The sequence below is a fragment of the Chelon labrosus genome (genome assembly GCF_963514085.1).
Source record: "Chelon labrosus genome assembly, chromosome: 17".
Taxonomy (NCBI): Eukaryota; Metazoa; Chordata; class Actinopteri; order Mugiliformes; family Mugilidae; genus Chelon; species Chelon labrosus.
The window spans coordinates 1884373-1906573 of NC_140350.1; the positions used below are offsets into that span (position 1 = coordinate 1884373).

A 22201-nucleotide genomic window follows, 5' to 3' on the forward strand; every position below is an offset into this window, starting at 1 on the left:
AAAGCCTCTCAGTGTCGTTAAACATGATTCAACCATACCCAAAAGCAAAATTATAGATAAAGTTTTATAAGAGAGCTTGCTTGCAGTTGCATTTATATTTGTGTGATTTCGCCTCCTGTGTAGCCTATATATTTAGCCTTATCTGAAGTTGAAAATTCAGTAAGCCTATGCATTTGTGATTCAAAATTCACCAGCTTTTCCACATGTTATCTGCTTAATAACATATTTTACCACAGAACCAAAACACAGAATTCTCAGTTTCATATTTTATTGTTTCAGATAATATTGATATGACCATGCTAACCATGCACAATGTCCCAGTGATTGCATAACTTAAAGGCTTACGTTTTCTGTGATACAGTGTTTCTATATGAATATGAGCAGGCTTGAAAGTGTAAAGTGGTTGTATGTATCATTTTATCCATACTTTTTTGCTTTCAGCTTAAGACACTCCTCTTTGCAAAAAAGCACTTTGAAATTATGAAGCAATTCTTATCTTCCAAATACTGCTTGTTTCATTGTGACTACTTTGATAAGATCAAGATCATTAAAATGCCTCTCATTTGCTCCCGTGTGCTGTTTGGGGTACACATGTCGGCACAGTTGTCTGCAGCATGGCGGAGATGATGCATCTCAAACTAAGGTTCAAGTATTACAGGTCACACACAGCTATCCCACTGGCCAAATAAACAGATAAACACAGAAATACAGTAACTGCTCAGTCCCTTCTTAAGTTGACATCTCCATTTAAATTACATTTTGACAGAAAATGAATGTCACTGAATTTTGTCAAGAAGTGCACAGCATACAGGATGACGGAGTATAACGTGACAGAAAGAGAAAACGTTTAACAGCAGACACAGTTTTTATCGCTACAGGATACATTTGCAGGTTCATCATTAAGCAAACATTCCTGCTTCAGTACTCTTCCTTCAGTACACTTCAGTCTTACATTAACAGCCAGAAATCTATTGAGTTAAATCTAGTGCTTGCCTGTGTCAGCTAACTCTATTGGCACTGATATAGCAAGGCACTCCTACAGAAAATGTTTTAAATGACATAAAGTTGCTCAGCTATTGGCACATTCATCAGTGTAAATCAGTTTTTAACAGTGGAGTTCCCAAATAAAGTGTGCCTTGATTGGTTGGATTTCAATATTGTCCAAGTAAAATATTCTACATGTGGTAATGTACCATCATTTGCACTGATGCCATGATCTTTTTTAATGTTTCCTAACATTCAAATGACGGCTCATTCTTCTCAGTTACATGCAGTTAGAAAGTTTCAGGTCAAGATCAGACATAATAAAGAGGATCAACTCAATGGCAAGAAATGAAAAAATGTGAAGAATGTCACAAAGAGACAGGGTTAGGAAGAGAAGGTGATAGTAGTAAGACTGCCTGCATTATTAGTTTGACTGGCTAACTGAATAAATCAATCATTAAAACATGCATGAATAAGATTACTTAGTATTAAAAATTAGGGCATCATTAAAATGAAATAATCGTGCCTTTCCCAGCAGCACAATGAATTTAAAGGTTTAAGAGGGCATGTGAAAAGGTACCAGGACACTGTAAGTGCACCCGAGGAGACTTAATACTTAGAGAGGAATCTCCGTAGGAAGAAAACAGGACCAGGTAATGTAAGTTAGTGTTGCACACTGATAATAAGAACTCAGTCAAAATCAATGCATCATTTCAGTTGCTCTGTGATTAGTATATAAGAGATTTTAGTTAATATTGCAGGTTATAGTTTATATTTTTTAAATCTTTTTCTATGGCTTTGCTCCCATAACTGCGACACAGGGGTTTTAAAATTGGCATCCTTTATGTGTGTGTGTATGTGTGTGCATGTGTGCGTGTGTAGGACAGATTGAGAGAGAGAAGACAAGCAAGGGAGGAGGAGAAAGAAACTAATGAGCTACTGGACGCTAAGTTTGTCTGAGGATTGAATTGACAACCCAATGAGCTTTGAGTCTGACATGGGACTGACAACCCCCTCAATGAGGTTCTTGTTGCAGTCGCCTATGTTGCTTTCAGTAGACAGTTTGGGGTAGGTGACACTTCCTGTCAGGTCCATCAGATCTTCAAGAGCCCGGGTGTTACTCATACTTGTGCCGGACAGCTGGATTTCATTGACGGGTGAGAACTCTGGGATTGAGATAAGTTCTTCCTTTGAAGTGGGGCTATAATAAGGACAAGAATTACATTAAAAATGTGTAACGTAGCTGTAAAAAACAGCACTGCCTATATATTCCATCCATTATCTATTACAGCTTATTCTCACTTTGCATATTTGCAAATATAGTTACTGTATACTTTCTTTTTCGAAATAAGCGCATATTTTTTCGTTTTTCTGAGCTTACACTTTAATAATAAAAGGTTCACTGATGACTCACCTGACCTCCATTGGCTGCACCTCATCACAAGACCCCGTGCTCTCCACATCTAGAGGCTCCAACTTGATGACTGGCGGTGACAACTGCCGCACTGCCAGGGGTGCCAAAGCGGGCCTACTAACCTCCACCTGGGCCCCTCCTTTAGCCTCAGCTGTTGACACCTCCAGGCTTAGCTCTTTGCTTACTTCAGCAGTAAGATGGCTGCTCGTCTTCACTGCTCTATTCATTATGATGCCCTCTCTTTGGTTAACTTTGGCATCTGCTGCCGGCTTTGTTGACTCGTTGTTTTCTTGATCTTTAACATTTGCTCTGTGCTGTTTATTTACATTCATTTCCACCTCCCTTCCCTGCTGCTTGAGAGCACAAGCTTTGGCGTCTTTGTTAAACTGACTGCTGCGCTCTTCACTGGTTTGTTTTGTGCCAAGCCTCTTGTCAGGAACATTGTGCGTTGGTGTCATGAGATGTGTGTTGTTTTTAACTTGCATACTCTTCTGAATGTCCACCTGTGCTGCTACTGCTGCTACTGCTTCTCTTTTCACAGGGGCACATGCCTTTGTTTTGACCTGGACTGTGAGCTGCTCTTTAACCTGAAACTCAGCCTTTTTGATTGCTTCCTCGTTCACCTGAGAATTATTCCTTACTTCCCCTGTGGAAGGGAAGAAAAAAACATCACTTTGTTTGGACTGTCCAGTTAAGTAACTTTTGTTTGAGTTTGAATAGAAAACTATTATTTTTCCAAATTTAAGACTCAACTTAGTAACAGATGTCACATATTACCACAATAATCAGAAATATCCCCATTGTAAAAGTGGAGAACAAAGACTGGACAGCTCAACTAAAGTGTTAGCTCACACTGCAGAGCAGTCCCCTAGAGAGAGTGCACAGAATAAATCATCCAAGGGCATTTTCCAGAGCAGCTAATTTTACAACTCAACTCCCATGCTACTGCAAAGATGCCCCATCAGCACCAAGAGGAAAGTCCTTGGCTGCCATTTCATATTCCACCAAATACTGTACAAACCCCATAAACAATTTTAAATGCAAACAATATAACAGTATAAAACGTAGCTCATTGCTGTTCAGTCCTATAGCCATGAATAGTCAGAACCAAAGCATCAGAATCACTACATGACAATGATCTTGGAACAGATTCCATACAAGCCAACTTATAATAAAAATTAGCTGCACATGCTCAAAATTAGCCAAAGCACCAATTAAATGATTCACCACGCATGCCCTGTTTGCATTTTTACAGCTGCAAGGCATACAGCAGGGGGCATATTAAGCACAGAAAGCAAGCAAACTTAAAAGTATCTGCAAGATGACTGAAGAGCATACTAACCTGGAGGGGAGACAGACTTTGTCTCCACCTGCTCCTCCTTCTGAATCAATGCAGAACAGAGACAACCGAGACAGTGTTTTGTGGTAATCAGGACACAAATCCAAAGAATCACCATCAATAAAATTTAATCAGGATAATAACACCCAGAAAGTCATAGTTTTAATAAATTAAATTTAAAACAAAACAAAAGAAAAAAAGATCTTCGTATATTCAGGAGGTGCTTAAAGGCAGCCGGTCTACTGTACGAGAACATAGGGTGTCTCTTACAGTACCTTCAAGTCAGCTTCACCCTTCCTAGTTCTCTTCATGATCTCATCGATTCTCTGCAAAAACATATCAGCATTCAGTCACTTTGTGAACTTTACAAATATTTCTAGTACAAAATGCAATCAGGTGGTTGGTTCACAATAACCTTTTTTCTTAGTTGCCGCTCCTCCTCTTCTTGTTGGGTCTGCAGTTCCCTGTCTTGCCGCTGACGCTCTGCATCCTCCTGAGCCTGGACTTTAGCATTTTCTTTCTATTTAGAGCAAGAGGACATCTATTTATAACCATAACATATACTTATTTGCCCCCAAAAATGTATGAATACATGCAAGGCAGGGACTCATCAAAAATCGAAATTCAGTTCAACGTTAAGACAATACTAACTTTCTAGGACATTAAAATGACCTCCCACCTCTCTGTCCACCTGAGTCTGTAGCTCCTTCTCCTGCTGTTCCTTCTTTCGTTTGTCTTCTTCTTGTTTCAACCTTTGAAGATCTTCTTCCTTTTTCCTATTCTCCTTGACTTGTTGAGCTTTCTCCTCCTTCTGCCGTTGCTCTACTTCGAGTTGCTTCCTTAGCCGCTCCTCTTTCATTCTGATTAGCAGGAGCATGGACTCATTAAATACATATTTTTTTTTAAATGTAGCCTCTTTTTATTTTGCGTTGTCTTTAATCTTGATGTATTCAGCGAACTCACCTTTCCTCCTGTTCCCGATTTTTTTCCTCCTCTTCTTTCTGAGCTCGAGCCTTACGCCTACGATCTGCCAGTAACCTGGTAGCCTCTTCTGCACTTGTTGTGCCGGCTGCCACCTTCCCAGTGGACACGCACAGTGCTGCGTCTGTAACACAGAAAAGATGGCGTAAAAAATGTCCTGAAAACTGAATGTTAGTAATGGAAGCAAAGAAACATGCATGTACCTTTTTTCTTCTCTTCTTCCTGAATGTTGCTCTGCATCTTCTTCTCTGGCGAATCCACCTTGGCAATCATGTGGTTCTTTCTGTCAGGGGACTGACTTTTTTCAGACGCGTCCCCTTTAATAAAATGTTCACCTTTGGAGGTTTTGACTTTAGCAATGTCAACGCCGACCACATTTTGCTCAGCTTGTAAAGATGAATTCACGCTGTTGATGGTCTTTTTCACCGGCGTCTCAGGTTTAGACTGTTCACAGTTTTTTTCAACCTTCTTATCTTCTGCTTTCCTGTCGTCACTTGACAGGTTGGGCCGATGTCTTGTGGGAGAGTAATGGTACTGATGTGCGCTGCTAGGAGACTGGGCACGCATCTTAGACGCCAGCCTGCACACAGGTGGAGGTATCTTGCTTTAGATTAAGAATGAAGTGTTTCATGAGCAACTGAAACACATTGTATGCTGTACAAAGAATGGACCCAGCGGTCAGCTGCATTTAGCCCACCTTTTTTAATTCAACCACAAATAATCTTACTTGGAGGAAGTAGGGGAGGCCAAGTGGTGCTTGGTGACACTTGCAGGGGACTCAGATCTTCTCACAGGGGATCCACAACCTGGGACTGCGGTTCTTCTGTCTCTGCGCAGGCGCTCTTTCTGCAAGCAGTGTTAGAGTCATTTAAAACATAGATTGTATCTATCCTATATAGATTGATTCATACAGATGCTGCTTAAGTATGTTTTGAAAAAACACATGGGTAATTTAGATAGAAATAATAATAATAATAATAATAATAATAATAATAATAGCAATGACTATATATAAATATAAGTCCAGTAGGTTCCTCACAGGGAGGCGTTGTATAGTCATATGGCCTGAGGGACAAACAACCCTCTCAACCTGTCTGTGGTGCAGGACAGAGACAGCAGCCTGTCACTGAACGAGTTTTACTGTAGATTTACTGTAGTTTTACTGCAGCTTTTATGGCATAGAGCTCATACTTTATGTTATTTACAGACTGTTCTGTACTGTTCTGGCAATATTCTCAAACATATAAACCTGTTTTTTGTAGACATACAAGCTGTTAGATCTAACCTTAGGGGTATTGGGAGTCGACTGAGAGCCTCCCTGGAGTCCAGCTCTGCTGTGATCTGCCGGGTTCAGCAAGTTGCAGAAAGGTGACCTGTGAGGGCTGCAGGGAGCTGCATGATGACAGACATAATGCTTATCAAATCAGATAATGGGGAATAACAACCGGCAGAGGGAGTGGAGTGGAGTTCGCCTGGACAAAAGTTTACAGACTTATTTTTGCAGGCAAAGTGAGTTGGCAGAGATAATATTGCAATACATAATAATATGATGGTCTGCATTTTAAGGTTAAAGTTCAAATGGAAAGAATTCGGGACATAGGGACCAGTGAAAAATATATTTTCTGTCTGCTTAAAGAAAGAGGTAATAATAGTCTTTAAAATAGTCTTTAACAAAAACTTATTTGTGTTTTATTGTAAAAATATATCTTTGGGTCTGTTCGCTACTATGCAGTATGCTACAAGTACACACAATACAGCATGGTGGCTGCAAACAGTCCAAGTTTCAACATTGCTCTCGTTCCCACACCTAAAGCTATGTCAGAGAATAAAAGCAAACATAGACATTATGCAAACTCACAACCACAAAAGCAAAGACCCTAAAACATCGACTGCATTGTACAATATTACAAACAGCCATCCTTTCTGACTTCTCATCCATTTGTCGCACATCATAAAGAGCAATCTCTCAGGAGTGGAGTCATCTCATTACTCCATGTATCTATTTTAGGGCACGTATTTATATTCTGGGTCAGGTGCGATTACTCTCCAAAATCAACTGCTTTATGGACCCAGAGTTACCACCACTTAGCTGCTTTCATTTCAAACCCCTAACCTCAGATCATCAGAATGAACACTCTTTACACATCTACAAATTCAAAATAATGACCCCCAGTGTTTCAGATCATAGAGGTTTCCAAGTCAAAATTTGACCTGTTTGTAATTAGAGAGGTTGCTAACTAGTCTGGAGGCTGACTTCAGGGGAAAGGCTGGGAAGAATTTAGGTCATAATTAAGGAAGGGGCTAAGCGTGATGAATTAATGACCGGAAGTATGTTTCCACCAACAATACTCCGATGATTCTGATGCTGGTGCTTTTTTCATGGTCCTCTCTTTCCTGAAGGGTGATCCACCTGCAGCTGTACTGCAGAGTTCGCCTCCACATATTTTTTCTTTATAAAAGTCCTTCCAGATGAATTTCATCTTGGTTTTGTGTGAAACAACCCGAAACATTAGGATCAATGTTTGTATGCAGGGCAGTTTCTGAACTAATAACAACTGCCTGTTAACTTGCTGCAGTTATTTTGCTTCCACTATGTCTTTTTTTAAATGATAACTCAAAGCTAAAAGTCACTGCAGTAGAGTACAAACAAAGCAAACATAATGAAGCCAACAGTACACGCAGTTCAATGAGAGAGCAACTTAACGGACGTGCGGTGCAGAATGAAAAAAAAAAATCAAACACATTTGCCTTTGGATTTAGCTGACGTTTCAGCCAAGACACAAACATGGTGACACAGTGTTGCATGAACAGGGAGGGAGATGTATTTGGGAGGGCAAGGGGGCTTAACTTTACCAGATTCGCTGACAGCAGGAAGGGGGGAGGCAATGCCATGGGAAAAGGCGGAGGCAGCAGAGAAAGGGAGTGGGGCATTCTCACTCTCACCTAAAGGCGGCGGGCGGAGCAGAGCAGAGCAGACAGATCATTATGAATAGTTCATATGGGGAGTTCCTCATCCACCTGTAGAGACCTGGTGGGAGTTAGCGTACCGGCACGGATTTTGTGTTGTGGTGTGACCGAAACAGTCTGTTTTTTGTGTAGTTTTTGATAGCAGTTACTCCCATTTCTAGTGATGGTGTCAAAAAAGACAACAAGTAATGTATTATTCTGATATTTGTCGTAAACAGAGGTTTGAAAGCTATTTTTTAGAACAACACAGACACCCGTGCAGACGTGTAATTCCATCCTGTCTCTGTAGGGAAAAAAAAACACGGGCACACATTTTTTTCATGCGCACTTCAGCAGCCAAGCCATCGGTAATGATCAGGCCAAAAGATACATCTCTCTCTCGCTCTCTCCTGGTGTAACTGCATCTCTCTTCTACATCCTGTTGTTTCAGACCATTCCACCTGATCTCCATGCTTCTTGTATATACAACACTCTTTACTCTCTGCAAACTCTGCTCTTACCTGCTGTAGGACACCCCCTGCTCCAGCGTTTTGTCCTCTGCTCCAGCTGAAGGCTTCGCTCCAGGGAGCGTTTCATCAAGGCCTCGAGCCGCTCCTGAATGCAACACCACAGTAGAACTGACTTTTATTTGAACCATACCACTTCACCACTGACTTTGTTTCATTGTACTTTTTGACAGTAATGTATTTTGAGGCTCTAGTAGACTCAGAGGCTGTGTGGACTAACGCATCAGACATTTGTTTGATTCATACAGCTCAGGTAAAGTCATCAAGCGATGACACGAAACCATCACTTGTCATTACAGTCTTGCAAACAAAACGACACAAAATGTTCAGCTGACCCTCTCCTCCTCGAGCTGCTGCCTCCGCTTCTCCTCCACTGCAGCTCTGCGGAGCTCCTCTTTCTGCCTTTGCTCCTCCAGCCGCCTCCAGCGCTCCTCCACTGTGCGCTCATACTGCAGCCGAGCTCTGTGCTCCTTCTCTCTGATCAGCTGCTCCCTGGCCGCTGAAAGAGACAGAGGTTCCATGGAAAAAATAGGTACCACAGTAATGAGATCTTGTAGTAGATTTTTTTTAAGACTCATTTGTTTCAAAAGAATACTTCGTTTTTCTGTGTAGTTTTTTTTAAGGACAATGGTTCATATTTTTCTGTTCAGTAATGTATGTTGTCTATTTTCTTGTAACTAAACACTCTGCCATTATAGTGGGAACATGCATTTGTCACATTGAATTCAGTCAGTCCCCACCAAAGATTAAACTGTGAAGACAGAAATCCTTGTCATCATGGAGCAAGTATGAGAGACCTAGTTTTGTGGACCATTCCACATTACTCCAGAGTGACACAGCCCATCCTATCAAAAACCCAGTGAACTCAAGATGAATCTTCTATTGCAGACAAAAAACTATTCAGGGAAAGTGCAGAGAATCAGAAACACGGAGGCATTTCAGAGGTTTTTTGCACTTGTGCCAAACAAAACCAGAACATCACCTACCCAGGCTTCTCTCCCTCTCCTCACGTCTCTCTTTGGCTAAACGCATCCTGTCATCTGTCTTCATGTAACCCTCCAGAACTGGAAGATGAGTGAACATGTCATAGAGCAATCAAACAAAAGAGGAAAAGGTTGTTCAGTAAAAGCAAACACAGACACTTACTTTGTTTACCTCCATGGCTGTTACTATTGTTGGCTCCTAAGTGTGAAGGCGATGCGTGGCCATTCATGTGTGGCTTCTTCTCCGAGTTAGATGGAGCTGGAATCATCATGACCGGAGGAGAGAAAGCACAGTCAGCTTTGTCTAAAAGGGTATGACATCAGTTCCTGGCAGTTCATTGCAGAGCTGCTTTCTTACCAGTAGAGGGGAACATTTATCCCGCTTTGTGTGTGGGGCTACTCTGCGTTAAATGCATTGTGTTGCAAGATGCCACATACCAAGGGCAAACTGCAACACTAAGTAGGAGAGGAGAAGAGAGGAGACTGCGTTTGATGGCCAATCCACATATGCAGAATGTCGCTTTTGGTTACTGTTAACGAACCTTGGACACTGGTGCAACTTGCTCCTGAAGCACATTATCCTTTATACGCATATATATGTGTGTGTGTGTGTGTGTGTGTGTGTGTGTGTGTGTGTGTGTGTATATTTCAGAGGTAGGCCTAGATATGCTGTCTATAAGGAATCTCTGGTAATTTTGAAATATTCTGAATCAAAAACAATAGCCCCTAAATAAGTCAATCTAGCCCTTGTCTCTCAAATCATTGCACAGTCAGTGAATTTTACATCCGCACGCAACCACATGGTTGTGATTTAGGTAAATGAGGGTTACTCACTAGTTTTCCCATTACGGGCAGGAGAGCTGTGACCATTTGTTGGAGATCTCTTTTCAGGAAGTAGAGTGATGGATGGTGGTGCCATTTTTTCACCTAATGCACAAAACAAAAGAATTAGCAGAGTATTGATCTAAACCGTAAGCTCCTGTTCCCAAATAAATATCCTAAATCACAGTAAACTGTGTGGATGGAGAAATTGTATTTGGCACATAAACTATAGTCTCACTGTGACTCTGTGCGTATGTGGGTGTGTGTGAAAGATGTGAACATATGTCCACAGCTAGCAGATGAGCGAAAGTGCACATATCAAGTCATATGTGGAAATGAGTCTGTAACAAATTGACAAATGGAAGCCCAAATTAGACTAACAACTGGAAAACCTCTTTTTATATTATGTACTAATTTTAAGCAGATATAGTTAAACAAATGGAAGTAAACAAGCAAATACGTAAATAAATATTAGATGTGGATATAGTAGGATAATGATGGCCCCCAAGACCTTGGCTTTGCCACTCAAGAGTGAATTACAGAAATTTAATTCCACAACGTCACAAAATCGATATGTGCATTGTCAGCTAAACTGTCAACACACATTCAATGGCTTCACTCGATCGAGTGAATTAATTCTCTTTTCAGTCAGGGCTTTATTGTGCACTGAGACCTGGCAGACAAAACTGACTTCTCCCATAAATGTGGTTTGGCTGATGTCAGACAGGGGACCTAAACTGTAATGCTCAGCTGACTAAATGAAACACGTCACTGTGCTCATTCATCGTCACGCTTAACTTGTAACATCACTTTCCATGAGTATATATTTTATTGATGTTTTCGGTGGTCACAAGGTTAGTCTAATGAACCTGGGTGCATTTACTGTAGCGTTTATAGTTTTGAGGGACACACAGCTCATACTTATTTACAGATAGATAGACAACTTTATTGATCCCTTTGGGAGATTTCCGCAGGGAAATTGACAATACAGAGCTGTTCTAGCAATATCCTGAAATCCTGAAATATAAACCTGTTTTTGTACAAATACGAGCTGAAGAAACAAAAGACTGAACATTGTGTTTCAACATTTAGAGCTTCATAAAATGGACCTAATAAATGCATCCTGTAGTTATTTCCAGTACATCCCCAAAGCAGCAGTGAGCTAGAGGACCGAATCTTTTCTAAAATCCAGTTATATCAGATTTAATTGTGAAGCAACAAGGAGATTTCTCTTCTTTTACGGTATGAAACCTGGTGAAACTGGCGAAAGCTGACAAAACAAAAGATGAATCTTTTGTCATCCAGCTCTGTAAAGACAGTGTCCCAGTCTTGAACCCACATATTCATCACACAATGGTTTGACAATCACACAGATGATTATGTAGGCTATAGCCTGATCCACGGGTCTGCCCTGTTTCATAAGCATCAATCAATCCGGGTTTTCTTTCTCCACCCATTTGAACCCTTCTATCGGACTGAATCGCGTCATCACCAAACAGCAACACAGTCACAACATTTCACTTTGAATGCTGATGGCATGTCTCATAGGAGAAACAGAAATCTCACAATACCCATCTGAGATACCCCACAATACTCCATATGAGGTGGGTTCTGCTTAAGGTTTCTTCCTGTTAAAAGGGAGTCTGGGGGTTCCAGGCCGGGTTTTGTAAAGCGTTTGTATCGTTATTGACGCTATATATAAAAAAAATCCATTTAACTGAATAAGAAAAGATAGAAACAAAGAGGCATTTAGGTCTAATATAATGACCATTATTACTCTGAGTTTCGACCATGAACTACACAGATCTGAATACAGTAAGTATCAGCGAATAAACTAAACCGTGAAGCGGGATCATCACTGCAAATCCAGCGTCAGGCACATAAAGCGGTGGAAATGTCAGTTGCGTCATTCATGAGTCTGCTTTAAATCCCGGCGTAAACACAACAACGTTGATGATACCAGTCTCACAAGCCCTGCTCCAAGCTCACCTGTTATTGTGCCGGATGATGTGACTATTTTCGCCATGGTTGTTATCACAGGCACAATACACCCAAGCGTGTGGACGCGATGTCACCCCAAAACAGTCTGCAGTGATGCAGCACAGGTATGTTTCCCTCCACGGCAATGAGCGCAGCCACCCCGGCGTACAAAAGCACAGGCAGGCACCATTCAGCTGGACGGTGTGAAGGTCATTATGCGGACTGCGATGGTGCGGATGGAGGAGAGAGGTACTGCTGGGACTGAAGCAGAAACGATGAGGCGCACACAATCGAGTTTGCTTCCGATCGATTGCACCGTGCGTCGCAGCGCAAGCGCGCACTGGCTGTTAACTCTTTGTGGATGTAGCATTTCTCTCTGCCTACAGCTCTGCCAGGTCCAAACCCAGCTGACTTTAATAAATGGAATGAGAGATTCTGAACAATATATTGTTGGGCTAAAATGTTCCCTAATCCCACACGATCTGTATAACTCTTCCCCAACTTGATTTTACTAGATTCAGTAGGCCTAACACTACACCTTACACCACCCATACAGAGTAAATACAGCAGCTATAAAGCATTACATTTCCTTCTTTTCTGTAGGCCAATAAGCTAACCATGGTTTATTGTAATTTATTTAAACAAACCCAGTGTTTGTGACAAATTGAAGGATCATTACTTAATTTATGCTGGAGTTTAACTAGAAGTTAGAAAAGACGAATATGTTTATTTTCCTTCTTCTCACCAATATTTGATTTGATTTTATGTTTTTAATTATATTCGATATGATTTGAATATTTGTGAGCACAGACTGTATATAAAAGATGTTGTCACATTCAGACCATAGACAGAGAAGAGGCGGTGGCAGCAGCGGCAGCGTCGGCGGCTTCGCTGCTGTAATTGAAATCAGAGAAGAAGAAAGAGCGGAGCCGGAAGGACAGAGGCTGACAGAAGGACGGATCCGTGCTGTGCAGGGACTGTGGTGGGCGACTTAGGCAAGATGCTGACCAATATCTCTAATGTGCTGAGAGCTTGCGCTCAGAGAAATGTAAGTACACACATTTTACGTTATGGGCGATCTTAGCTAAGCTCTGCGCCACAACCTCTGTCCCAAACCTCAAATGTTTACCTAACACAAAACTGTTAGCGCCTTTCTGACCTTGCGAGGCCGAAGGGTAGCTTGTTTGGCTAACGCAGCTCAAGTCTGCTTTCTAACCTGAGTTCTGTGCTATAGCTTCAATGTTTTGGCCAGTAGAGACCCCGAGTTTTACTAATTTAACACTAGCTGTCATTATAATTCGGTGCTGTGTTTTCACTGTGGTTGCTGTTTATTGAAAACCGACAGCTGCCATGATTATGATTAGAAAACTAGCTAGCACAGGCATGTTTGCATTACTTAAATTAAGCCGGATGATTTCCCTACTAAACAGGATGACATTATTTCCCTAAGAAAGACTTTTTCAAACATTTGTGATACTAGACTAAGCCTACTTAATGAATGATTCCTACCTAAAACAGTTATAGCACTGAGAGATGCCATCAAATATCTTTCAGACTCTTATTGTTAAATTGTTCTCATTGTTCTGATAATTCCTGATATAAATCAATATTTTTATATATTTGACTCTAAGACAGTAGTCAATACAAAGTCTTGAAATTGAACATTTAGGAATATTTAAATGTTATCCCACATTTAGTAATGTATAATAACCATGGTTTATTTTGTCAAATAATAAATAGTTTTTTAACTTTTATAGCTACAGCACTTTTAAATCGTACTGAATGTGGAGAACTGCTACCTCAATTTCGTTGTATTCTGTACAATGACAATAAAGTGATTCTGATTCAGATTCTTTGTAGAATTTTTGTAATATTAAAATAAGTATTATCTTGATGTTAGGACGGAAATCCAGGTGTCCTATTGATAGCTGAATTGAAAAATTTAAAACCTATGCAGATTTGAAAACTTTCTTATGTGTGTTTTCTTCTCTCCTACATCAGGGAGCTGCAGCAGTCGTATCAGGGCGCAGGTATTCTGACTTTACGACCCAGGCTACCTTTGAAATAAAGGTGAAATTCAAACACTATGTTGTATCTCTTTTAAAATGATCAGTGTGTTTGTCAGTTTGTTAGTTACTGTGGGTGTTTCTTTCACATCTAGAAAAGTGACGTCTTCAAACTGGACGAGGCCCCCGCCACTCAAGTAGTTATGACTCGGGATGAGGGCCTGCAGTACTACCGCACCATGCAGACCATGAGGCGTATGGAGCTGAAGGCAGATCAGCTGTATAAGCAGAAGATTATCAGAGGATTCTGCCACTTGTATGATGGCCAGGTCAACTATTTTTTAATTTTTTACTGTTCTGTGCGATGAAAATATTGTGTTAGTTTTAGTGTGTTAGTATTGTGTATCAGTGTCATAGTAATGATTTGCCACTGAGCAGAGTCTGTTAAAATACTTTAAATATTGAATAATAAATATATCAAACCTGTATCTTTTACTCCAAAATAAAGATGATATTCACACATGTAGGCCCATGGACATGTCAGACTATTTGTTTTCTCTTCACAGGAAGCCTGTGCTGTTGGTATTGAAGCCGCGATTAATCTGACAGACCACTTGATCACTGCATATCGTGCCCACGGATACACTTACACCAGGGGTGGGACTGTGAAGGAAATCATGGCAGAGCTCACTGGTGAGTATCCAGACCTAAGAGGTTTCAGGTTTTCTTTTTTATGCTGGGGTTAGTTGTGCTGGTAGGGTTTTACACTGCGCCACACATGAAGGTAAAGCAGTTTCTGACTCTAATGAAGCTCTGTTGACTGTGATAAACATATTTCCTATAACTTCGTCACAGTCATTCATTGGATAATTGACGGGATTCACCAAGCAACAACAGCAGGAAAGGTTCAGTTTACAGCAGTGGCGTGACACAGCACTAACTGAAAACAAAGAATAAACAGTGAAATAAGGCTGAGCTCTGACTGTAGACAAGTGGGAGACTAAACTCTCAACACAGTCATGCTGGTACTGAGAGGTTAAGAAAAAAAGTCTTTATGAACAGATATTTATCTCTAGTCTCCAGAGCAGTTTAAGCTCTGAGGACAAGGAGAGAGACCGACATGATCTGGTTAAAGCAGGTCAACCTGTACTAATGGTGAAACCCGGAACACCTAGTTTTGCAACCATAATTGACTTTGACTTTCTTTCATACAAGCTTATTATTTATCTGCACGTTCTTGTTTCTTATATGTAGGCAGAAGAGGAGGCATTGCGAAGGGCAAAGGAGGCTCTATGCACATGTACTGTAAGAATTTCTACGGAGGAAATGGAATTGTTGGAGCGCAGGTATGTGCCCAAAGTGTTTGAGGCCAAATTAGTGAACTAGTCCTTTATTCTGTGTTTATGGCCTCTGAACTTATGCTATAGACATTTCATCTGTTTAAGAAAGAGGTTATAATGAAGTTGAAGAGGTTTGACTCACATTTCATGAATCTAATATTGTCAGTTTTTGTCTAACTGTAATTGGTTTTACAAGCAAACTAAAGAAGATTAAGATAAGCAAAAAAAGCTAGGGCATAGAAAAAAGATTGATTTACAAAAAAAAAAGTATCCAGCCAGGTGGTTCTGCATGACACTTCCGTCATGTACAGAAATAATGTCTGGTATCTGTATCAACCTGTTTTCCTCAGGTTCCCCTGGGTGCTGGTGTGGCACTAGCCTGCAAATATCAGGGCAACAACGAGCTGTGTGTCTGTCTCTATGGTGATGGTGCAGCCAACCAGGTATGTCAAAAAAATCCTTGGCAATACTTGTCTTGATTTTAAAGTAAGACCTGCTTGGCTTGATATACCCAACAGGTTCTTCAAAAAGCTAAAATAAAATAAAATTTGCCTTCATTTTTTGCCACATTAAACAAGATGAATCCTTGGTGTATCCAAAAAAGGTTTAGAAAAGGCAACTGGATTTGTAGAGTTTTTTGAGAAGATGTTTCACCACTCATCCGAGTAGCTCTAGGTTCTAGGGGACTGGTGGGAAGTTTGAGGTTTAAATAGGAACTGACTTCTCTAAACCTTTTGTGGATATATCATGACCTGGATGACTGAGAACCTTCACTGACAATCCTTGGTGTGTTTCACAGGGTCAGATCTTTGAAACCTACAATATGGCAGCTCTTTGGAAGTTGCCACTCATCTTTATCTGTGAGAACAACAGATATGGCATGGGTACTTCAGTGGAGCGAGCTGCAGCCAGCACGGACTACTTCAAGAGAGGAGAATTCATTCCTGGCCTCAGGGTACGGTGTCATTAAACCTGTTTCCCCACTTATAAGACCGACTTTAGGAAGAAGTTCTTGAGTGTGAGGCAGCAGTTCTTGTTGAAACTAGATAGAAATTTTGTCAGTGAGTGCTGTTGTCTTCATTCTGAATTGTCTTCATGATCAGTTTAGTATAAATTAGTGTAATCCTTCTAAAAAAGCAGCACATTTCATTTAAATTTGCTTTTTGTGTCCAGGTGGATGGAATGGATATCCTGTGCGTGCGGGAAGCAACCAGATTTGCGGCTGATCACTGCAGATCTGGAAAGGTGAGTTAAATCACTGGATTACAGTAAGCAGGAAATCTGGATTGCCATTTTCTCATCAAGTAATTTATGTCATCCATTTTATCAGGGTCCCATTCTCATGGAACTTCAGACCTACCGCTATCATGGCCACAGTATGAGTGATCCTGGTGTCAGGTAAATGATTACTGTTCTTTGTAAATCTGAATTTATTTCAGTTCAAGTCTCTGCTGTAACTGACAAGTCCTCACTGTCCCGCTGCCCCCTGCTTCTGCTGCTGTTCCACTGTAGTCTTTGTGTACTCTCCTTCCCTCTGTAGTGACCTTGCAAAAGTAATATAATGCTGGTAATCAAGATTTTCACATAGTGTCAACTATAGAAAAATGATTATATTCGCGCATCCCTACAACACCCTTGCACCAATCTCTGCTCTTTTAGCTACCGCACACGTGAGGAGATCCAGGAGGTCCGCAGTAAGAGTGACCCCATCTCCATGCTGAAGGACCGCATGCTCAGCAACAACATGGCCAGCGTGGAGGAGCTCAAGGTAGCAAATATTTCCAGTTTGCAAAATTAAGAAATACTGCAAGTTAGAACTCACCATTTCTGTGCCATCCTTAGCCATTTGTTATATTTTTTAATTTAAAATTCTAAATCTACTAAATACTTCATGGCATCCTCAAGATTGTTTTGTCACACAACATGGTTTGGATGTACTTGTGAGTGAGGAATGAAACAATTTTGAGGCAGTAGCTGAAAAACGTTCCGTTTTTGCCGTAGGTCCTCTCTCAAAGTAACAAATGTTGTTTTAGTTGTCATACAAAGGGACATTTTTTTATTTAAATACCGGAGAGTGCATGTCTGACTGGTTTTAGTATTTGTCTCATTCAACCATGCAACCCCAGCACCACAAATAACTGTAGATAATAAGTTACAGCCGCTTGCACTCTTTCAACTGCATTTTGAAAACGCTTTTGTTCCCATTTGAAGTGAAAAATTAAAAATGCTCCCTTCAAATAGAACTAATGATTGGTGGTCACATTATGTGAAGTTTTGGTAACATCATTCTTAATTCATGAAAACCCCACTGCTAGGCATCTATAAAAGAGGTAGTTTGGCAAACTAATGACAGGCTAACTTATTGTAGGAAATGTAGGAGTATAGGATGAGGAAACTGGGAACATCAGCATTGTCTTCAGATATATAAAATTATGAAGAAAACTATATGGCTAAAATTGCAATATATTAACTTACTTGTGAACTAAGTAGACACAACACCATTTGAAGGCAAAACATACAACATCTCTGTTGTATGTTTTGTGTACTGTATGTATAATTTCATCGGTATTCAAGATCCTTTGATTAAAAAAAAATCTATTTTCACTGTTGGATGTATTGATTTGATGTACACTCACATGCCAGTCCATTAGGTACACAAGTGAAAATGACTGCATTCTAATTCAACAGCCCTGTACTAAATCCTCCTTTATGACTGCTAAGCTTGTTACATACCCGGCGAGAAGCGAGAAATTTGTTCTTGCTCCTAGAGCTGCAAGAACAAGAAAAAAAGTTTTCTGGCCAGGTAATTTATACTTCACGAGAAAGTCAAGTGCCGAAATCCGGGGAAGTCCTCCTAAGGCCCTCCCAATGCAACAAACCTCACACACTCTAAGCATTGTGGGAGATGCGGCAGACTACAATGAGAGGCACTTTTCTTATTTTCGGATGTCAGCCAGCCATTCATTCAGCATGCTGATCCCTACCCAGTAAAGATTAGCGGTCACGCTGCGAATATTAGCATCTGGGAGCTCACAGAGTGGCCGCTAGCATTTCTGTTTCCTGCATTAACCAGGGCCACTTCCAATTTCTGACCAATTGCAGAATAGTAGCTGGACACCACACAAGAAAAAAGTTCTGCCCGGTTGATATGTCGGGAACAAGCTGTGAGAACTCCAAATGGAAATGCTGAATACCATAATCATCATGAAGCTATGGTTTAGTGCAGGATTGTTATATTAGAATGCATTAGTCTTCACTAATGTACCTAATGAACTGGCAAGTGAGTGTATGTTTAATTTGGTAGCACCTGCATAACAAATTTGCTCGGTTGTGGAGTTGAACAGTATGTATATCAAATGACTGTAATTTTGTCTTAACCTGTGTTCTGAAGGAGATTGACGTGGAGGTGAGGAAGGAAATTGAAGATGCTGCTCAGTTTGCCACCACAGACCCTGAACCCCCGCTGGAAGAATTGTGCAACCACATCTTTCACAACAATCCACCCTTGGAGGTGCGCGGCACACACCCGTGGGCCAAGCTGAAGTCTGTTAGCTGAAGTTTTTGTCATTCCTTTGTTGAACCACCTCATCCCCTCTACAATATAAAAACCCTCCCAGCCCTCGCTTATTCGCACACATCACATTATGTTCTTTAAACTAGTGTCTCATTCCCAGAGCTTTAAGCATCAGCAAGTAACTTACATTTTGACAGTAGGGGTCATATTCTCAAAGATGATCTGAGTTAAACTAGTCAAAACACTAAATGTTTATTCTAACTTCTAGTCCTTACAGAAACAGTTTAAGATTTCAGGACTCATTTTCCTATCTTCAAAATAGCATTTTACTACTTTTAAATGTCCAGGTTGTAGGATTTATAAGGATTTATTAGCAGGGTGGGAAATTAGTACATGTGCCCATATTACCCCTATGTTTTCAGGGGTAATATAGGCCGATGCAGTTGGGTGCAATCTTCGACCTCATCAGTAGGTGCTACTAAATCCTACACAGTGGTCCTCTTAAGTATTGTTACAATTTGAAGGCAGCCTCCACCATCTTGCTACAGTGCAGCGTGTTAACAAGTAAGTAAGTAAATCATCAAGTGTTCAATCCAGCCTTTCTCGTCAACCTGGTTAAATTATTACCCATATTTATTTCTACTTAGTTTTATATCTATAAGCCAAATTTACAACATTTATATATTTAGTTATTAAAATTGGCCTAAGTAATTCAGCCTAGAAATTCTAAATGAATACTTGTGAACCTCTATAAATTTCTGAAGCTATTTATTTACCTAAATTGAAGCACTTAGTATCTTATAACCTCCGTGATTTGTAAATTTGGCCCCTATATCGATTTGGTATTTGCTTGTTTGATGTTTATCTCTGGTTGTTTTTGAGGTGCGATAATGTGAACCCCATTTGACCCCATTCTTCTCAGAAAGACTGTCTGACCTATAAAAATGGTTTTGCACTCTGTACAAGAAGTGTACATGATAAAGACATTTTAAGTTAACCAGTTCTTGTCTTTTTCTATATTAACCTCTTGTTAAACAGACACCAGAAAAGGCAGCAGGGAAAAACACTGTTTTCTCTGAATATGGTCTAAGTAAGGGAAAGATTTGAAATATTTAGGTGTATCTTGCCAAACGAAACAAGTGCCTGACTCGTGTTGTTTGGAAGATCAATGTGCCGTGTTTGTGTCAAGCTATCTCCAAGCTTAGCGGGTGTCTTTATATTAGTTTTGCAGATACTCAGGTTCTTATTTGAGTTTCGTGATCAGCTCACTTACAATGACTCGGTGAGGCTCCGATTCTTCTTTTGACTATCATTTTAAAATTCAGAGTAAGAGCTGAACTACTGTGTGCAGCAGCGGTAAAGATCAATTTAATAGCTTATATCATTTAAGTGCATTTATCCATTGAGTTTCACTATAAACTTTAATTTTCCAAATCTAAGAGAGTTCATTTCTATTGGTTCAGCTACCAGTGCATCGGTAGCTTTATGTGCCACAGGTTTATATTGAAATTCTAACACATCTGCGATGGCACACTTAAAACTTATCTAGAGGATTTTTTATTTTAGTTTGTTTTTTCTTTTACTGCTTCAACATATTATTGAGATGGAAAAAAATATCTACAGTCACCCCTTATTTATTTTAACATGCACAGTTAGCAGAAAGAACATTGACATTTTCAGCTAAGTCCATAAACACAACAAAACTTGCATCATTTGTAAGGGGGACCAGGAGGATGAAGCCTTTTCTCAGTAACGTGGGAAGTATGTAGTCAAAACGGACTTTAAGATGTTATCATCTCTTTGTACACCTGGAAACAGCTGTACCTTATGAGTATTTGTGGTAGCAAACTGTTACATTTGGGGTGGCAGGTGATGGAAACATCCATAGAATCACTGGTTTTATGTGTCAGCCATTGAAATAAAAAAGAATGTGAAGTAGTGTATTTGTGTACTTGTCTTTGAATGAACAGATGATGGGGTTAGTAGCAATGCATATTACTTTTTCAGTATTGCGTAGTGAAAACAATAGGCCATTTTCATTCATTTTCAAGAGAGCATCCTTTCCCCTTCTTGCACCTCTAAGTCTTGTGTTGGTCACCAGTCGTTTTCCATCGGTGTCGTTTTGAGTCTGTTCTGACAATTTAAAGTTACAGCTTATATTTTGAAAGCAAATTTTATGCCAGACAAGTCAAAGGAGTTGGTTCTTTTATTATTCTGCATCGTCCCTTTTATGTGCAATAAGGTGATGACAGAGCAGATGAGCTTTTATTTCATCAGTCATATAATTCTTTCAAATGTTCCAAACAAAAGGAGATTTTTTAACTTATTTGTTTTCAGGTGAGAAACTCATTCCCATACAAACAGAAAAAGAGGAGATCATCCCATAAGGTGACTGAGAATAGGAGGAATGAGATAAACATACATCTGTCATAGATACATACACCTGACTTAAGTGTACATGTAGAATCAGTTGGTGATACAAATACAACATACAGCTGATGATGTTACATGACAGTTTGAGAATATAAGAGGTATCATAGGCAGGTTGGAGAATTGTTCGTTCAGGTAGGAGTGGATAACTGCAGGAGGCCATGAAGACTGGGCAGGCTGATGAGACCACGACAACAAATGGAGCTCCACAGGTCAGAAACACACAACTCCAGGCCAGAGACACTCACAAGAAGATGGAGGTAGGGAGGGAAGGGGAGAGAGGGACACACATACAGTAGTAGCACAGAATTGCATGACTAGAGAAGGAATTAGATAAGAAATTAGAGGACAAGAGCTCAGTGCCAGAGAAAAGAAAGTGGAGGATAGGAGCTTGGTGCGAGAGAGAAGAGAGAAGTGGACAGGAGCTCAGTGCATCGTCCCCCAGCAGCCTAGGCCTATAGCAGCATAACTAAGGGATGGTTCAGTCCAGCCCTAATTATAAGCTTGATCAAAAAGGAAAGTCTTAAGCCTGACCTTTAAAAGTAGAGAGGGAGTCTGCCTCCTGAACCCAAATTTGGAGCTGGTTCCACAGGAGAGGAGCCTGATAGCTGAAAACTCTACCTCCCATTCTACTTTTTGAAATTCTAGGAACCACAAGTAGGCCTGCACTTTGAGACCGAGGAGGATTTTAAATTCTATTCTCGATTTTAAAGGGAGCCAATGAAGAGAAGCTAAAACTGGAGTAATATGATCTCTCTTTCTAATTCCTGTCAATGCTCTTGCTGCGGCATTTTGAATCAACTGGAGGCTTTTTAAAGAGCTATTTGGACAGCCAGACAGTAATGAATTACAGTAATCCAGTCTGGACAACACTAATGCATGAACTAGTTTTTCAGCATCACTCTGAGACAGGATGTTCCTAATTTTGATGATAT

The 22201-nt window shown here is 40.3% G+C and overlaps 2 protein-coding genes across 2 annotated transcripts; one reads left to right on the forward strand and one right to left on the reverse strand.

The window, feature by feature from the left end:
• Nucleotides 1-672: 672 nt before the first annotated feature.
• map7d2a (MAP7 domain containing 2a) lies at nt 673-12331 on the reverse strand. The gene is made up of 16 exons (XM_084564257.1): nt 11986-12331; nt 10009-10101; nt 9338-9433; nt 9178-9255; nt 8527-8690; nt 8186-8279; nt 7572-7661; nt 6004-6110; nt 5446-5564; nt 4922-5298; nt 4701-4842; nt 4417-4597; nt 4153-4257; nt 4013-4063; nt 2399-3150; nt 673-2185 (listed from the first exon to the last, which is right to left on the reverse strand). Exons 1-16 carry the CDS (start codon nt 12020-12022, stop codon nt 1921-1923), a joined length of 2751 nt encoding a protein of 916 aa, XP_084420383.1. The 5' UTR covers nt 12023-12331; the 3' UTR covers nt 673-1920.
• A 557-nt stretch (nt 12332-12888) lies between these two features.
• On the forward strand, nt 12889-20777 carry pdha1a (pyruvate dehydrogenase E1 subunit alpha 1a). The gene is made up of 11 exons (XM_084565188.1): nt 12889-13024; nt 13978-14046; nt 14138-14311; nt 14549-14675; nt 15237-15328; nt 15673-15765; nt 16122-16277; nt 16496-16567; nt 16653-16720; nt 16982-17090; nt 18714-20777. The coding sequence occupies exons 1-11, from the start codon at nt 12977-12979 to the stop codon at nt 18876-18878; spliced, it is 1173 nt and encodes a 390-aa protein (XP_084421314.1). The 5' UTR covers nt 12889-12976; the 3' UTR covers nt 18879-20777.
• The last annotated feature ends 1424 nt before the right edge of the window (nt 20778-22201 follow it).